Here is a 19,251-nt window from a genome sequence, read left to right on the forward strand (position 1 = left end):
AACAAACAAAAGAATAAGGCTGAGTGGAACCACAGCATTGCCTGGAAAGCTTCTGTGTGGTTGAAGATTGTTGGTCTTCTCACCTTCCACTGGACAAAGCAAGTCACTGGGTCAAGGGACAATGGGGCAAGGAAGTACATTCTAGCAACACCACTGACCTGGATGGGCTGCAAGTTGCAAGGCAGTTGGTGGAGATTCCCTTAGGGGATTCTCTTAGGGGAAGCAGATGATAACACTTCTACCACAGTTGAATACAATTGAGGCACCCTGTTCACCCCTTCAGGTCCGTTAGATCTGCTGCTGTGTGCAATGCTTAATGTAAAGAGGAGTTTGGGGCAAGACTAAGATTTTCCCCGTCAAGGATCTCCCCTGCCAGCTGCCCCCCCTGAGATTTTTTTGCCTGTCTAAGGCATTGCCATCCCCTTCCCCATCTAGAGACTCTGACTGTTCAGTGCAGCAACTCCCTCCCCCATCTCCCTGTTCTTGGGACTTCTAACATCATATTTGTAAGAGTTTACCAAGAAAGAAGAAATCATGGACTTCAAGCAGCTTCTGTTTACTGCTCTACTAAAATTCATGAGGTAATAAAGACCTTACAATTCAATTTGCTTGAAATGATAAATACACACACACACACACACACACACACACACGTATAAGTGTGTGTGTGTGTGTGTGTGTGTGTGTGTGTAGAGAGAGAGAGAGAGAGAGAGCGCACACAAATTTATATTTCAATAAACATTGCCACCACGTAACCAGTTTCTAAAGCTAAGACTCTCGGTGCCTGTCTAAGACACATACATGCCTTATTTCCTACCATAAATGCATCTGTTTACCCAGGGATACACTAAGTGCAAGATATGTCCTGTAATGGGTAGTAGTTGAGTGGTTTCTGGAATTCAGGAAATAAATTGATGGTATAGTTAAAAGCAGAGTATGGAGATAGCAATTGCCCATACAACTGGACCCAGGGAACTATTTTGTCTAATAAAATTTACCATAGAGCAAAGGACAATAGGATTAAAGACAGGATAGTATCTATTAGAGCTAAATTTGAGTAGGAAAGTTCTCTGTGGAGCAGGAATATAAGCGTTTGGGCTACAACAGTATATGTTTGGTCAAGCACATTATGGGAACTGATTTGAATGAGTCAATGTATTTTGTTTTTTGATTCATTAAATACTGCCTCAAACGTATTGCCAGCTAGGATTATATTCAAAGTTAACTCTAATTGATGGGATTGGGACATTAGGTCCAATTTTGTTTTTCTAAACATTTAATTCGATAGTTATACAATGAGGAAAAATGCCCAATAATTGCACAGTTTTATTAATAAAAAAGCAATGCATTATATATTTCTTGATTCTGGACATCCCTAGAATATAGTTTTATCTTAGTTCGATGTATGACCCTTTTTAATTCCACTCTTTGTGTTAACTTCGCTTTAACATCTGATCTAAATATAGATCATCTATTCAACAGAGTAGTAAATGATGTCCATTTGAACAAAGTACTTTATTGATATTGAATCGACCAAGACACTAGTGGATTGAGTGAATCTTGTAACTCATGGTTTAATATTAAAATATCCTGAAAAGTACACTCAAAATATACAATGTAGATGTCAATGTATGTTAGATATGTGACCTTATTTTAAGTGTAATTTGCATATAGCATGAAAATTTAGAGATGGATTACAAAATTTTTAAAGAATGTAAATATTTTAATCACATGGATGAAATATGTTGTTTAGTGAATCCCAATTATAACACTAAAAATGGATATTATTAAAAATCAAATAAAATACTTTTATTATACACATACCAAGCAGACTATTTCTAGAAAAGAAATTTGTAAGACAATATTTTATAAGCTGGTGAAATTCTATGTAAAAACCAATTTCCTTCTTGGGTGTTAAAAAAAAAGAGCTATGTGAGATCACAACCGTAAGAATAATATTTTACCTAGTTATTTTTTATTATTATTGGCAGTAACATTCTTTTGTAAAGTGGGTAGCAAAATCAACTGAAAGTCTTCATGACTTTCCATGCCCAGATGGTTTATGTGCCCAGAATAGTAATGGGATGGTACAGGAGCTGACAGTCATTTCGGCAGGAGGCTGTCTCTTTTCTCCTCAGCATGAAAATCAAACTACATTAGGGACAGAATTGTATTATGAATTTTTTTTTCCACCTCAAATTATAAGTATAAGGTGATCAAGATACATAAATGTTGTATAATTATAACTGTGGTGTTCGGAAACCTTTGGGGAAATTGAAGTGGGGCAGATGAATTCTAGAAAGTAACCAGGTTTAGCAAAACATAAAAAAGTTATTGAAGTAAAATATAAATTGACTGAAGAAATATAGTTTGCCAGGTTTTAAACCTTTATGGTATAGTTTCTAAACTTAACTATTACAATCACCTTTTTTTTAAATGTCTTTTGTTCTTCAGAATATCTAAGATAGTCTCCATTTATGCCAAAATACTTTATTTACTAGCTTTGTTTTGGGGGTCTCCCAGGAATATAATTTGAGCGAATGTTAGTATAATGCGGCTACTAGTGTTTTATTTGTATATACTCTACTGAAGTTTAAAATCATGTAAGTTCTTGAAAATTATTTCATACCTGTTAAAAATAGACAGGCATGGGTTTGGGAGTCAGGAATTAAAAATTGTGATTCCAGTTCTGCCAATAAGCTGTGTGACCCTGGACATGTCACATATTTATTTTGGAAGTAAGAAACACATAAATTCCAAAATTAGAAATGTCAGTTTTGCTTTGAGTCAGTTTGTTTTTTATTAAGTGATAGGGATGAATTGGATGATCTCTAAATATTTCCTATTTCTTAATTTTATGATTTACTTCTCTTTGATTCTCTTAAAATACCTTACTTAACCTTACAGAAGTTCAGAGGTTGAAGCAAACTAAGTAAATAATCTCTGCCTGAGAGCCTGTCTTGTAGCCTCCAGTGACTTTGTTCCATATCAGCATCAAAATACTTTTACATTAGGGATTATATGTATTCTGTCTGTAAAGAAAAACTTAAAAGCTAAAACCTGAGAAAACATAAATATTTGTATGCTTAGTTCACTCATCAATTGGCCAATTGATTTTTTTTCCCTGTAAATTCTTACCAGGGCCAGATAAAGCACAAAATAGTAGTAATTAATTTAATAACTCATAATGGAAGCAGTGGAAGCTTGGAGAAGATAGAGAACTGTCACAGCACATTGGTGGCGGGGGGGCAGGCAGTAGAGAGGGGGATTACTTTTAGGCTTTAAAAAAAACAACATAGAATTTAAGGACATTGTGGAAGCAAAAATATCTCATCAGAAGTTAACAGTTATGCTATTTTCACCTAAACCCACGACGACATTAGAATGCGCAGTTGTGGGCATTAGCAGTCTCTTGGGGGGAACGTTAAATAGCATCTTTCTTTCTCACCCACATTCTGAACCAAGAGAAAAATTAAACAGGAGACTAAGACAGATAAGTAACAAAACACCACTTTCATACCTCACAGAAGTTTGTTTGGAGGGTGTAGCTTTGTGTGAAAGCCCAAAAAAGCCTGCAGGCCAAACTCCAGAGTTAAGCAGACCTTCGCAGCCAGGCCCACATGGTCATGATTAGAGATGCTTTCCAAAAGAAGTTACATAGCTATTAACCTATAAAAGGCCAAATTTCCTCAAATACAAAGCATGTATAAGATTGCCTTCATGTTTAAGGCTTTTGGGTGAAATGCCACTGTGAAGATGAAATGCTTCATTCTGACCTATTGTAGACATTTCTGTTCGGTTGGAAAAATGCAGATGCCAAAGAAGTTGGAACTATGAGACTTCATGAGTTAAGCTTACTTTAAATGAAGCACCTCTATCTGCACTGCAAAGGTAACCAAAACCACATTGCCCACCAAGTCCAAGCTATCTCAGTATAAATATTTTACAAAGCCCTCTAAGAATGTGTGGCATTACTGAAATGAAATTCTAACGCTACTGATTTAGCTTCCCTTTTTCATACCAGTTTCAGATCATCAGATTATATCATTTCTTTTATTTATTATTTCTACGTTGTGATAAATTTTCCCCTTATCCTTCTTTCACCCACATTAATTAATAGAGGGCTATCACTTTACTATTTCTTTCCAGTGACAAATTCTACTTTGTTCTGTTACTGCCTCTTTTCCACAGCCTCTGGCTTCCATTTATTTATTTATTTTTTATTTTTTAGATTTTCTTATCTCCTTCAGGATCTCTTATCTAACTGGCTTTTGCTCTTGTTTTGCTTGTCTTCCTAAAGAATCATTCTTCCATTTTCTGTTGCCCACTACACTTATTCCCAACATTTTTTTTTTTTTTGGTTGTTGTTTTTTCAGATTTGCTGACTGTTAACATGCACTTCTTTTTATTTTTTGCTGTATGGTTACCTCGTTTTTTTGTTCTTTTTTTATTTTGTCTAAATGCATATCCATATTCCTCTTGAAAATACATGTATGTCTCTTTGCAGTCTTTACACCAAGAAAGTTATATGGTCTTACCTCTTTTGAAAGTTAGCAATGCCTTCTCTGTCAACTCAAAGATATATTTAAATGCTGTTTCTCTTGTAAAGAGAAAGGTGTAAGCCAAAACCACAGATTCCGTGAGGTTCCTCCCTTCCATATTGGATTATGTATAGTTTCATAAATTAGGATCATTTAAAGTATTCAGTTATGAATGTTTGCACTAAAGACTGAAGTTCCTTTTCAAGTGTAAATGGAAAACTCATGATTGATTGATTGATTGATTGATTTTTAAAGTTTATTGTGTTTTATTTGAGAAAGAGAGAGAGAGAGAGAGAGCATGTGTGCATGAGCTGGGGAGGGGCAGAGAGAAAAGGAGAGAGAATCTCAAGCAGGCCCTGCTTGGTCAGCACAGAACCCCACACAGGGGCTTGCACCCCTGAACCATGAGGTCATGACCTGAGCCAAAACCAAGAGTCGGATACTTAACTGACTGAGCCACCTAGGCACCCCAGCTCATGATTTATTTTTATATTTTTTAGCAAAGTATGTACAAATTCCAAATATAATTTAGAACTTTTTTCCATAGTGTTACTGACAAAATATTAATATTGAATTATATCTGATAGTTTTTAGATATTACATAAATAAACAAGGATGTAGGTAGGTTATAATTTTAAAAAGCTTTCTTCCTATAATTAATATAAGGTTTATTTTTAAATAGATACTTAAATATAAGGTCTACTTAGAGTCACAAAAACCCTTTCATTAGTCTCGGTGTGACGATGTCATTACAATATGCATGAAATTGCTGATATATAAATGTAATTCTAGTGTCTTAACTAATTTATAATTAATATATTATAGTTCAAGTGATCATATTTGTCAGTGTAAAACATTTTTCTTCTATCTTCCTGGTCGTTTACTTCTCCAGTTGGAACTCACAGCCAATAATTAGAAGGATTTGCCTGGAGGGCTTTTCTCAGATGGGCTATTTCTGGAAAATATGAAGGCTTTTAGTAACTTTCTGTTCCATCTACACAACTTCATGGGCAATGATCTCCAATACAGCATTCCCTTTGAAGGGCAGTGATTGTCCACAATGATCATATGTAGTTAAAATATGCCTATATATAAAATCCAAATATATACATATTAAGGAAGTCACTAAAGCAGTAAAATGGAAAGGATGAAACAAAATGGATGGGCAACGACATACCAGATGAATGCAAACAAGAAGAAAGTAGGAGTCATTACATGACAGCAAAGTTGTCCTCAGAGGGAAAGATAGTAAAGTGAGGTGAGGACTATTTAAGGTAGGAAAGGGTTCAATCCACTCCAAAGACCTGATCCGGAACAATGTCTACACACCAAATAACACAGTATTAAAATTCATAAAACAAAAGTTACAGGGAGTATAAAAATAAACAGAAACACATAAAAAACAGACTTTAATTTCCCAAACTCCAAACTCAAAATAGATCAAGTAGAACAAAAATATGTACAGATATAGAAGGTCTAAACAAGGTAAATTGAATTGAGATATACTAAACTCTATAGCTTTAAAATAAATAAAATTTTTCTGTGTTCTTTGAAAGTCACTAAAAAAAAAACAACAAACCTTTATTAGGACAAAAAGACATCTCAGTAAATTCCAAAGAGCAGAAATGGTACAAACTACATTATTGGATTATAATACAATAAAACTAAACATAAGTAAACAAATTAGTGGAAGAAATCTATCATTTGGAAATTGTAAACACTTTCTCTTACACAGCTCTTACAGTAAAGAGGAATTTGAAAGCAAAGTTAATTAAGAACATTCTGGTTATTTTTTTTTATTTATTTTTCCAAGTTTGCATAGTTCTAAAATTTTCGTGTTATTTTTGTGAAGGCTATATTTAATTTATTAATTACTTCAGGAAAATTTTATATCTTTATTATATTGTATTTCTATCCAAGAAAAGCATATGTCTTTCCATCCATTTATACTTTTTTTGTCTTTTTAAAGATTTAAAAAAATTCTTACATTGTATATATGAAATACTTATTAATTGTATTTTTCCCCTTTTAAATAAACTATTTTTTAGGTTTACAGAAAAATTGAGCAAAAAGTACAAAGGTCCCACATATGCCCAGCCCTCGTTTAAGCACAGTCTGCTGTCAGCGTCCTACACCAGAATGGTACCTTTTGTTGTAATTGATGAACCTACATTAACACATTATTATCACCCCAAGTACACAGTTTACATTATGGCTCACTCTTGGTCTTGAACATTCTGTGTGTTTGGACAATGTACAGTGACATGCATCTATCATTATAGTATTATACAGAAAAGTTTCACTGCCCTAAAAATCCTCTGTGCTTCATTTATTCATGGTTCTTTCCTCACTAACCCCTGCCAACTACTGATCTTTTTATTGTCTCCATGATTTTGCCTTTTTCAGACTGTCATATAATTGGATTCATACATTATGTAGCTTTTTCTGATTGGCTTTTCCTCTTAAGTAATATGCATTTAAGTTTCCTCCATCTTATTTTGTGGCTGGATAGCTCATTTCTTTTTAGTGCTAAATAGTATTCCATTGTCAGGACATACCATCATTTATCGATCCATTTACGTATGAAGGACATCTTGATTGCTTCCACCTTTTGGCAATTTTTATTAATAAAGCTGCTATAAACAGTTGTGTGGGGGGTTTTTGTGTAGATATAAGATTTCAACTCATTTGGGTAAATACCAAGGAGGGCAATTGCTAGATTACTTGCTAAGAGTAAGTTTTGTTTTGTAAGAAGTTGGCAAACCATCTTCCAAAGTGGCTGTACCATTTAGCATTCCAGATGACAATGAATGAGAGTTCTATTACTCCACATTCTTGTCGGCATTTTGTGTTATCAGTATTTTAGATTTTGGCCATTCTAATAGGTGGGGGGTAGTATTTCATTGCTATTTTAATATGCATTTTCTGATGACATATGATATGGAGCATCTTTTCTTATGCTTATGTGCCATCTATATATATTATTTGGTAAAGTGTCCATTAAGGTCTTTGATCATTTTTTAAATCATGTTGATTGTTTTCTTATTGTAGGGTTTTAAGAGTTCTTTATATATATTTTTTCCTTTGAACCAGAATGTATTGACATTATTTCTAGTGCAATTAAATTAAAAACAGTTTCTAAACAAACCTGTGAAGGGGTGAAGCTAGGGAAGCCATGAAATGTGTTTCTTCTTAGTTGTAGCTTGGTGGTACCAACAGGAAGAATTTCAGACACAGGAACACAGTATAACCCTTCAGTTTTGAAATGCTGCTAAGTCTCCTCATGCCTCAGAAGTGATTGCCCCTGGGAGCGCCTGGGTGGCTCAGTTGGTTGAGGGTCCAACTTCAGCTCAGGTCATGTTCTCCTGGTTCATGAGTTTGGGCCCTGCATCGGGCTCTGTGGTGACAGCTCAGAGCTTGGATCCTGGTTCAGATTTTGTGTCTCCTTCTCTCTCTGCCCCTCCCCTGCTCATGCTCGCTCTCTCTCCCTTCCTCTCTCCCTCTCTCTCTCAAACATAAATAAACATCAAAAAAATAAAAAGTACAAAAAAAAAGAAAGAAAGAAAGAAAGAAATGATTGCCCCTGCCCTAAAAAAATTCAAATCATCTCCACCATTATATGGAGCCAGGGCCCAAATGGGAGCTTCTCTGTATATCTTGGATAAGAGTCCTGTAACTGCTTTGTCTTTTGCAAATATTTTCTCCCAGTCTGTGGCTTGTTTTTTCATTCTCCTGATATTGTCTTTAACAGAGCAGAAGTTTTTTTTTTTTTTTTTAATGAAATCCAGTTTATCAATTATTTTTTTTTCATGGATCATGCTTGTTGTGTTTATCTAAAAGTCATTGCCAAACCAAAGGTCATCTAAATTTTCTTCTATGTTCTTTTCTAGGAGTTCTATAGTTTTGCATTTCACATTTAGGTCTGTGGTCCATTTTGAGTTTATTTCTGTGAAGAGTGTAAGGTCTGTGTCTAGATTCATGTTTTTGCCTGTTGACATCCAGTTGTTCCAGCACCATTCATTGGAAAAAAACTATCTTTGCTCCATAATATTGCTTTTGCTCCTTTATCAAAGATCAGTTGACTCAAGTAATATGGGTTTATTCCTGAGCTTTCTGTTCTGTTCTGTTGACCTGTTGGTCAATTCTTGCACCAACACCACACTACTTGATTACTCTAGAGTTATAGTAAGTCCTGAAGTCGGGTTCTGTCAGTCATCCAAGTTTTTTCTTCTCCTTCAATATTGTGTTGCCTATCCTGTCTTTTGCTTCTCCAAATAAACATTAAAATCAGTTTGTCAATATCCAAAAAAACAATTTGCTGGAATTTTTTTATTGAGATTGCTTTGATCAATAGATCAATAGACCAACAGAAATTAAGTTGGGAAAACTGACATTTTGATATTACTGAGTTTTCCTCTCCATGAGCAGGGAATATCTCCATTTATTTAGCTCTTCTTTGATTGTTTTTATTAGGTTTGTAGTTTTCCTCATACAGACATTCTACTTATTCATTGCTGGTGTATAGGAAAGCAATTTACTTTTGCATATTGCTCTTGTATCCTGCAAACTTGCCGTAATTCCCTTTAGTTTCAGGGTTTTTTTAATTTTTTCTTTTGGGTTTTCTACATAGACAACTTGTTATCAGCAAACACTTTTATTTATTCCTTCTTAATCTGTACATCTTTTCTTGTCTTGTCTTAATTGCAGTTGTTAAGACTTGTGGTACGTTGAAAAGGAGAGTGAGAAAGGACATCCTTGTAGCACAAAAACACCACAAACTCAGAAAAATATAGTTTTTTTTAAAAGGCCCAACATTAAATTGCTGATGTCATATATAAAAAGTTGATATAGATTAAAAAGGAAAAAAAATGATAACATGGACTGTTATTTAAATAGGAAGTCATAGAAAAGAAAATAAAAAATACAGCTCTTAGACATACGAAAAAAAAGTTCAACTGGTCTCACATTAAGACAAATGCAAATAAAAACTATACTGCGATCCCATTTTTGTTTCAATCAGATTGAAAATATTGAAAATAAAATAACACATTATGTGGTGAAGATGTAGACAAATAGGCACCGCATTATATTGTCATCAGGAGAATCAATACTTCGAAGTGAGTAATTTTGCAATAATATCAAAATTAAAGATCCAGTTTTTTGCACAACCAAGTCCATTTTTTAGAAATTGATACCATAAATATGTCCACGTATATGTGAAAATATGGGTATAAAATTTATTAACTGCAGCTTTATTTAGAATAGCAAAGTATTGGAAACAACCTGAATACCCATAACTGGGTGATTCATTCAATAAATTACAGCGCATGCAAACAATGGAAAACCATGTAGCTGATAAAGATGGTTGAATCTATGAAAATTGACAAGGAATGAACTCTAATATATATTTTTAAGTGAAAAATGAAAGATGCAAAAGAGTTGTATCCTAAGACACTATGTCTATATATTTTTAAATAGAAAATGTGGGGACACCTGGGTGGCTCAGTCAGTTAGACATCTGACTTCAGCTCAGGTCATGATCTTGCGGTTGTGGGTTCGAGTCCTGCATTGGGCTCTGTGCTAACAGCTCAGAGCCTGGAGCCTGCTTTGGATTCTGTGTCTCCCTCTCTCTCTCTGACCCTCCTCTGCTCACACCCTGTCTCTGTCTCTCTCTCTCTGTCTCTCAAAATAAATGTTAAAAAAAAAGAAAATGTATGAGTATACATACACTCATGTGATTAGTGATTACCTATTACATACCTGGAAAAATATATGAAGATGATAACAGTGGTTACCTCTGGGAACAGGAATTGACTGTTGGAGAGTGGGTGGAAGGGAGTTTGCATTGTATTTTCTTTTAAATGTTTTGAGTTTATATCATTACACACATTTTCTATCAGAAAACTAGTTAAAAATAAAAACCATATATACATCTATGTCATAATACTTCCCTAATGAGAAAATGCACCATACTTGTTATCCCTAAACTTTTATTTCCATGTAAATAACTACCAGTGTTTTCCTGATGCCTCATCGGAGAAGTAGAACTTTAAGGTTCGATATTCCTTTTCCATTGATTTAAATTTACCGATTTAATTTTTCTATTCTTCCAGGCCCTAAGCTGATTACAGGTAGATTGCAAGAAACTCTGAAAGTTTTATTAGCTCACTTAATACACTGAGGATACAAATTTAGACTTAAATGTCCCACTTGTTTCTGGTCTTCCACTGAAAACTATTGTTATAAACCTCACAGCAGTGGGGACTTCCTTCAGTGAAATTTGAGGTCCCTCTAGGACTCCTCACCAAACAGTTATGGCTGCAATTTTATTATTGTGGCTTATATTCACCAAAGCTGCAATTAACTGTATCATAGCTTGTTGACCTTAATGAGTTAACACAGTGTCCAAATAAAACTCATATCCAAGCGGTAGCTTAGGCTCTGGGAAGTTTTGGCTCAGTAATATCTGTGAAATTTGAGCTCATATTAAATATACCTTGAAACAATACATTTGGGATTTGGCTCCTGGCATCAGATCAGATCTGACTCTGCTGCATGGAGTTGAGAGTTTTGCCTCGGGTGCTCATAATATGTTTAGCTGTATAGGACTATAGAATCAGCAAGAATAGCATTATTGCTTTAGTGAAGAAAAACACTTCCGTTTTTGTTGGCACCCTGGCTTGTTTCTGATAATTTTTTCCTGAAACAGGAGAATCCTGCTGTCTCCTATATGTATAGCTATCTTTTCCCATCTGAGGCCTAATCTAGGAATTTTTTTTCCAGCCTAGTCTTTCTCTCATTCCTAGCCACATAAATGGCATTTGTCGAACACTGAACCGTCTCTGTCTATGTGTTCAAATAAGCGAGCCCTCGCATGGCTAATGTCATAAGTCAGTCACAATTCCAGCTGTCTCAATCTCAGATTAGATGAAGACTCAGGTCTGTGACTCAGTCAGCAGTGACTATTTGATTGGTTATTAAGGCTGGCTGCAGTGGGGCACCTGGCTGAGTGTCTGACTTCGGCTGAGGTCATGATCTTAAAGTTCATGAGTTCAAGCCCTACGTCAGGCTCTGTGCTGTCAGCTCAGAGCTCGCTTTGAATCTTCTGTCCCCCTCTCTCTCTCTGCCCCTCCCCCACTCATGCTGTCTCAAAAATGAATAAACATTTAAAAAAAAAAAAAAGGCTGGCTGCAGCCAACTGTTTTGACCAGCTTGGTCAGGAGCCACCTGTTAGGACTAGAGGGTTGGATGATATACCCTCTCAGAGATATCTCTCTTTCCACTTCATCCTGTTGCTAAGCTATCCATTGCCCCTATGGGAGATATATCCTCGTCTGGGTAGCTCCCAGAGTAAATGGTCCATTAGGGACATGATGGTATTTAGCCTAATGTACTTTAATTAAGGCTATAGTTGAATCACTTCCTTAAGTTATGGCACAATTACTGTATCGGCAAAGCACAAGAATTAATAAACTTGGGACATTTAACAAAACCTGAGCTAGAAAGCACATCTGTTAAGCCAAAGCCATTGAAGCAGTAAGTAGAATGGTGGTTGCTGGGGGGGTGGGGGGGGAGGGTGGGTAGAAAGTTGACATTCAATGGGTATAAAGTTTCAGTTATGCAGGATGAATAAGTTCTATATCTGCTATACAACTGTATGCCTGTAGTTAACAATTCTATCTCGCACGCTTAAAAATTTGTTCAAAGGGTACATCTTGTGTTAAATGTTCTTACAACACACACAAAAAATTCTATTTAGGAATTACACTTTTTAAAATATTTTTAAAATGTTTATCCATTTTTGAGAGAGGCAGGGACAGAGCATGAGCAGGGAGAGACAGAGAGAGGAGGAGACACAGAATCTGAAGCAGTCTTCGGGCTCTGAGTTGTCAACACAGACCTTAGGATCATGACCTGAGCTGAAATTGGACCCTTAACTTACTGAGCCACCCAGGCACCCCTAGGAATTTCATTTTAATTTAAATGGGAACAAAAATTTTAATCAGCTGGTTCATATGTCATGACCAGAGTTTATAGGTACTAAAATCTTCTCTTAATCTCCTCAGAATATCTGCATCCTTTTTTTTTTTTTTTTTAGGACCTTCATATGCAGATTAAATGGTAATTAAAATGTGCAGGATGACAAGATGGAGCAAACAGTGCTTGTACCACCAGGACCTGACAGCTTCAACTTCTTCACCAGAGAATCTCTTGCGGCTATTGAAAGACGCATTGCAGAAGAAAAGGCTAAGAATCCCAAACCAGACAAGAAAGATGATGATGAAAATGGCCCAAAGCCAAATAGTGACTTGGAAGCTGGAAAGAACCTTCCTTTTATTTATGGAGACATCCCTCCAGAGATGGTGTCAGAGCCGCTGGAGGACCTGGACCCGTACTATATCAATAAAAAAGTGAGTGTTTTTTATTGGGCATATTTTACTGCTAATTGCCTACTGAGTACCTTGGACTGTTATAGCACCGAAACATGCCAAATTAGCAGAAAGTCTTAAGTATCCTTCTGTTTAAGAAATAAAATGCCTTTATGTGTGTTTTATGCATATACATCCATGAAAAACAAATTTATTATGTCATAACAGATGAAGCTGTCCCAGATGCACCACAACATATACCTGAACATAAATGTATGTTGTAGGCAGGCAGCTAATTTAACAAATTAAATTCTCCCCAGAGATTGTATTCACTATGCAATTTTGTGTGTTTTCTGTACTTGAAAATCCTAAAATTATCCCAAGTTATCCCTAAACTTTTATTTAGGGACAGATAAAGACTTTTAAAATATTAGTATTAATTTCTCATAGAACAAAATTTGACGCCACAAGGTTTTCAATTTCTAAATTATGTTATATATAACAACTCAACTTTTTTTTTTAATTTATTTTTTTTAACATTTTTATTTATTTTTGAGACAGGGAGAGACAGAGCATGAACGGGGGAGGGTCAGAGAGAGGGAGACACAGAATCTGAAACAGGCTCAAGGCTCTGAGCTGTCAGCACAGAGCCCGACGCGGGGCTCGAACTCATGGACTGTGAGATCATGACCTGAGCCGAAGACGGCCGCTTAACCGACTGAGCCACCCAGGCGCCCCAATAATAACTCAACTTCTTGCAGAAACTTTTCTCTACTTGGAAAAGAACATTCCTCTACAAACTACAGTTTTAGTAACTAATAATGTGCTTTTTCCATTTGGATCCATGTCTTTGGGAAGTATCATTTTTAGTAGTGACAGCCATTAAAACTCAGTATCTCAATCAACTGAATTATGTAACAACTGAATTTCTGTATCACAAAGTGTTAAATCAAGATTTAAATAATGACAGCTATTCAACCATTTTTCTCAGTATTATTAATACATAAAATAAAATTTTGCTTACAATATTTTTATTTCAAAAAAGTATTCAATATTTTGGTGGAGGTATATTGATACTGGTAAGATTAACATAAATATTGTATTCTGAAGAACCTATAAAACAATATTTAAATGCTTGCGTTTTCTATTTATGCTTGAAATGAATACCTTCTATTAAGCACCCAATCTTTCATTATGACTATGATTACACCAAACCAAGAAGGAAAGCATAGAAAAAGATAAAATTGAAAAAGTTTATTGTATTAATTTTAGATTAAATTTATGACTAGTTAATTTGCAACATTTTATTATCATTCACTGGACACAATACGTTTGTGAACTCTTGGTAGAAGGGTAGGGTAAAAAGATTGCAATTGAGCAGGTAAAATTTTTCAGTTGGGCATAGGCCTTAAAATACCCCCAAAACTTTTAGGAACTCTTTTGGTTGCTGGCACAGCCTGTATCAAGTAGTCCTTATTAAATGTATAAGCTTAACAATTTTAATATGTGGATTTGAGACAGTTTTGCAAATCACTTCTTATTGACTGCTGCAGTTTCACAGGTAAAATTTTCACTGTGTTCAGATTTTTTTTTTAACTTTTCAGGCTATAACCAATTTCAGCGTAACTTACTTTCCCTTCTTAAAAACTGGTTTGCCCATTATACACTAAAGAAAGAGATAAAGAGTCATTTCCCATAGATTTCATTATCTTTTATTCAACTTTCCTTTTTAACATACTATTGTTAAATCTTAGCAGGTAAGATTTTATCCATTTCATAACTATCATTTAAATTATAAGTTGCACTTTATCATTAAATCAGTCCTTTGGAAATTAATTTAATGTAATGTCTGCAAAAGCTAAAAATCAAATTAATCAAATGATGAAGGGTTTATTTGTATAAGGAAGGTGACAATGCAGATAATTCAGTTAGACAAACATTTTAACGTATTTAAAATTGCTTCATTATTGAAGCAGCCTGTTTAGAGGTGCTGTTATCATGGGTTACTGGGCTTCATCCTTAGCAGGGCTTTTGCTACCCCCTGACATCTATGTCCCACCTCTCTGGTAGTAATTAATATCTGAAAATTATTAAAGCTACCCAGAGTCTACCCCTTCATCAAACAGGGCTGATATCTAGCATCCCAGCTCATGTACGGTGTCCTTACGTATACAACAATAAACGAATGCTTTGAGAAAGGCCAAGCTAATCCATGTTGACAAGGGCAGTGATTCTTTATGTGGAAACCAGATTGTCCACTCAATCTGTCCTTTAAATTAAAGAGTTTTCAGACCAATAAAAGCTGTTGTCTTGAGGGAGTGTCCCCAAACAGCCAACAATTGGCTTATAACAAACAGGGCAGATGGAAAAGAAAATTATGCAGCCCCTTTCAAATAGTTAAAAGAAAGGTCTTCAAACTGAGGATTAAAGACCAACTCTGAAGACCAACTCTGAAGGAAGCCAGCCAGATTCTTGTGCTGAAATAACCCTTATAAACTTTGTTCGGTTCACATTCCTACTTGCCTCTAACACCATCCATCCTTATCTTCAAATGCACATTGTGTGAGGAAGGAAAAACATTTTGGCATTTTGGAACAAATCACATTGTGCAAGCAGAACAACCTGATAAGAGAAATATTGTTATCAGGAAGGAGTTTTCCCCAAGGCAAGGCACATCTATTGCCTTAACACTGGGCTGACATCCAGCAAGTCTTCCAGTGTAAGCCATTCAAAGTGCAATACAAATGAAACATTCTGGAGGACTGGAATCCTTAAAAAGTAACATTGCAAGCTTAGGACACATGACTAAGCTGTGTGTTTAGGACACATGACTAAGCTATGTGTTTAAAATGTCCTTCTTTTGCATTTTCATATTTTGAGACTATGGTTGCCATTACTTGTTTTCTAGTCTTACATTTTCTTCCATAATTGGGTTATTTCAGTATCGAAGAATAGTCTTAAATTCTGAATTAGTTTGCTCTGATTAAAGTTGGAATAATTATGAATATTTCTTTTGATGTTTGATGACCAGTTTTGTCTTATGACTTGAAAATCTGAGATCAGCAGAGTGGCCTTCATTAAAACAGTGGATTACACATATACACAATACTCCTGGCATAGATAAAGCGCTTAATGGTGGAAATGTCCCTAGAAAAAAAGTTTTTCAGGAAAAATGTCACTAGAAAAAACCTATTACTCATATTGGGGATGTGGATTTTATTCTATTCCTGAATGAGCTGGAATATGCAAATATCAGTAGGCCAGTGACTTACTTCCCTAAGGTTTAACTGAGGTACAATAAATAGTGTGCCATTTATATCTATGTACAAAGTCTAGTTTCTTTCTTATTAATATACAGAATAAACAAAGCAAGCCTACTATAAAAATGGCTGCAGAACCTATTCTTTATGTTATATTTTAAAGTACAGTGGTATCCATAAAAGAAATATATGTGTAAGCCACACTAAAACCCTCTGTGATCTTCTAAAAAGACAATGTCAGTGAGCTTATGGAAATGTCATTGCTGATGGTGTATTTTCAGATGGCATATGCCCACATATTTTTATCTTCTTTGCCCTAGTTTAAATTGTGCACATTATATAATGTTCGAAAGTTCTACTAAAATTGTTAAAACAGTTTATTCCACGGTCAGTGATATTATAGTAATAACTAAAGAAATAGTAGCAACCATCTCATGAACATTCCTGATGCATGGAAGCATTTCCAGACCCTCTGATGTTTTAATCCTTCAGCAGTCCAAGGTAAGAACTAAAAACTAAAATAACAATGCTGTCAGAATACAGTCACAGAATTTTCCATACCATTTTAGCTCTGGTCCAGTGGTCTTCAAAACATGATTTCAGGCAGTGTTCCTTTTGTTTGTTTATTTACTTTAGCTATGTAGCAGGGCACATTTAGCTTATGAACAAAACTTTTTTTTTCCTTATGGTTCTTTTTTCCACAGTTTTTTAATTTCATAGCTTGGGTTAATTTTGCACCATTTGGCTATACATTGAAATTCTTCACCTACTCTTTATTACAGAAAACTTCTTTCTTCTCATGTTCTTCTTAAAATTACAGATGACTCACTAGTACCATGGAAGAAAATATCCTTTGTGACAGGGTACTGGAAATAGAATGAAGTATTTTAGATCTGTGGTGAAAATGGATGTTTATTAATTATGGAATGTAGAAATGTATCCGTTTAAAAATGTATTCTTTCCTTTATTATTTTACGGGCCATTTATGAACAATTTATCCTCCCTTTTTATCAGCTCTTTTTAAAAAGATGCCTGCTTCCTCTTCATTGGAGCTGCATGAAGAGTCATATATGAACTTGTGATTTCAAATAAATGCCTAGTCTGTTATTGCTGCAGGAGTTTTAAATTGTTATATTGGGTAGAGAGAGTTATTTGCTTTGTTTTTAACTGAAATCAGGGAGTTTTCTTGTAAAAGTAATTGAATGGAAAATCAGAAAAGTAGATGGTAAGTAAAAGCTTATGATTCCATAAATCGTCCTATGGACAGCCCCCCAATTAATGTATTTTTTTTGGCACATCATTACGTCTTTTAGAATTAGCAGTCATCCAAGGCTCTCTCTTACATCCAAGGCACTATAGTTGACTTCCAAATCTTTCTCCTCCTCATCCATTATTTCTTCCTTATGCCTCGTTCTTCTTTGTCACCTCCCCATCTCTGTCTCAGAAACAATCCCAGATGATGGTGGTAGTAAAATAATGTCTAGCATTTATTAAGTACCAGCTATATTAGTAAGAAACCCTTCAACTGAGAGTGATAAAAATCTAACAGAAACTAGTTTTTGAAAACAAAGAAGCTAACTAATTAATCAATCAATAAATGTATTTGTGGGGTAAATCTCATGTTAATATCAAAGGATCCAGCACCTGAAAGAACAATGTCAGGACTCAATTCTTTTTTATTTTTGGCTCTACTTTTTCCTATGCTGGCTGCATTCACAGGCTGGCTCTTCCCACAAGATGGCAAAAATAGCTACCAGTGGCACCAAGCTAACAGCTTACAGCCTAATAACCCCAAGAAAAAAAGCTCACTTTTCTTCAAAAGCTCTAGCAGAAGTCCTGGAATTGGTTGTAGTTAGTTCACATGACCTCCTCTGAATCAATTCCTGTAGCCTAGGGTATGTGATGGTCTCATTGACCAGGTTAGCGCCACATGTTGACCTAAGGGGTGGTCAACATGCTAAGGGGTGGGTCAGCTCCACCCAAGCCATGTGGGCAGGCAGTGGAGAGGTGTTCTATCAAAGGAAGAGGTGTAGACCACAGAAGAAGGCGTGCCAGGCAGGCAAAAATAATGGCTCTGTACTCTATGCACTATGTATCAGGATATTTACAGTTGTTATTTAATCCCCATGTCCTTCCCAGATAACCCTTGTCTTTATTTTAAAATAATGAAACTGAGGTGAAGTAATTTGCCTAAGATCACAAAAGCTATTAAGTAACAGACACTAGATTTAAAACAGATCTGTCAGCTTCCGTGGCCCATTGCCATGCTGCTTCTGGTTTGTAGTCTTTGCACTGATAATACCAGTGGAAAAGAGAAGTCTGTTATGGAATACATAAAGGCCCATCACTGCTGTTCCTGCCCCTCTACTCATGCCACTTTGCAAGCTGGACTCCTCATCTCTTCAGTTGGCAGTATTTCCCAAACCTGACTTGTCACTTCACTGTTTCTTCTCAATCAGGGGCATCCCCTGCCTTGGTAAAAACCAAAATTTTGAGATACAGTAGGTTTGGATCAAGTTGAAAAATAATTAGACAACTACATTTCCCACCAGATATAATAGGGTGATAAATACCTTTTATTTTTTTTCCAAAGAGGACAGATTCAGGAAACTTAAATTATGTGCCTCTATAATAAGTAGGAAGAGAATAAGATGTGGTTGGGGAGGTGGGCCAGGGTTAGAAAAAAGTACTTTGTAGTGGATATTAAAGAGTTTGAAGTTTAAGGGCAAAATGAATTCTAAGTAGGCTTTGGGTAGAGGAGTCACATGGTCCACTTTACGTTTTTAAAGATCAAGTTGGTAGTCTTTTTTAAAAAAATTTTTGTAATGTTTACTTATTTTTGAGAGAGAGAGAGCACAAGCAGGGGAGGGGCGGAGAGAGAGGGAGACACAGAATCCGGAGCAGACTCCAGGCTCTGAACTATCAGCACAGAACCCGTTGCGGGGTTCGAAGTCATGAACTGTGAGATCATGACCTGAGCTGAAGCCAGATGCTTAACCAACTGAGTCACCCAGGTACCCCAATCAAGTTGGGAGTCTTGATGGACGTTTAGTCTAGATGTTTTACAATGAAGACAGAATA

The 19,251-nt window shown here is 35.6% G+C and overlaps 1 protein-coding gene across 5 annotated transcripts in view; it reads left to right on the forward strand.

Moving 5' to 3' along the window:
* LOC109272337 (sodium channel protein type 1 subunit alpha) overlaps positions 1 to 19,251 on the forward strand; it is a 148,373-nt gene that overhangs the window by 52,437 nt on the left and 76,685 nt on the right. For all 5 annotated transcript variants that reach the window (XM_053908040.1, XM_053908038.1, XM_053908048.1 and 2 more), the window contains exon 2: positions 12,640 to 12,952. In XM_053908040.1, coding sequence (XP_053764015.1) covers positions 12,689 to 12,952 — 264 coding nt within the window. In that variant the 5' untranslated portion in view covers positions 12,640 to 12,688. The remainder of the gene's footprint in view (positions 1 to 12,639; positions 12,953 to 19,251) is intronic.

The sequence above is a fragment of the Panthera pardus genome, unplaced genomic scaffold (assembly GCF_024362965.1).
Source record: "Panthera pardus isolate Hobbes unplaced genomic scaffold, ASM2436296v1 HiC_scaffold_10, whole genome shotgun sequence".
In the NCBI taxonomy this organism is placed as follows: Eukaryota; Metazoa; Chordata; class Mammalia; order Carnivora; family Felidae; genus Panthera; species Panthera pardus.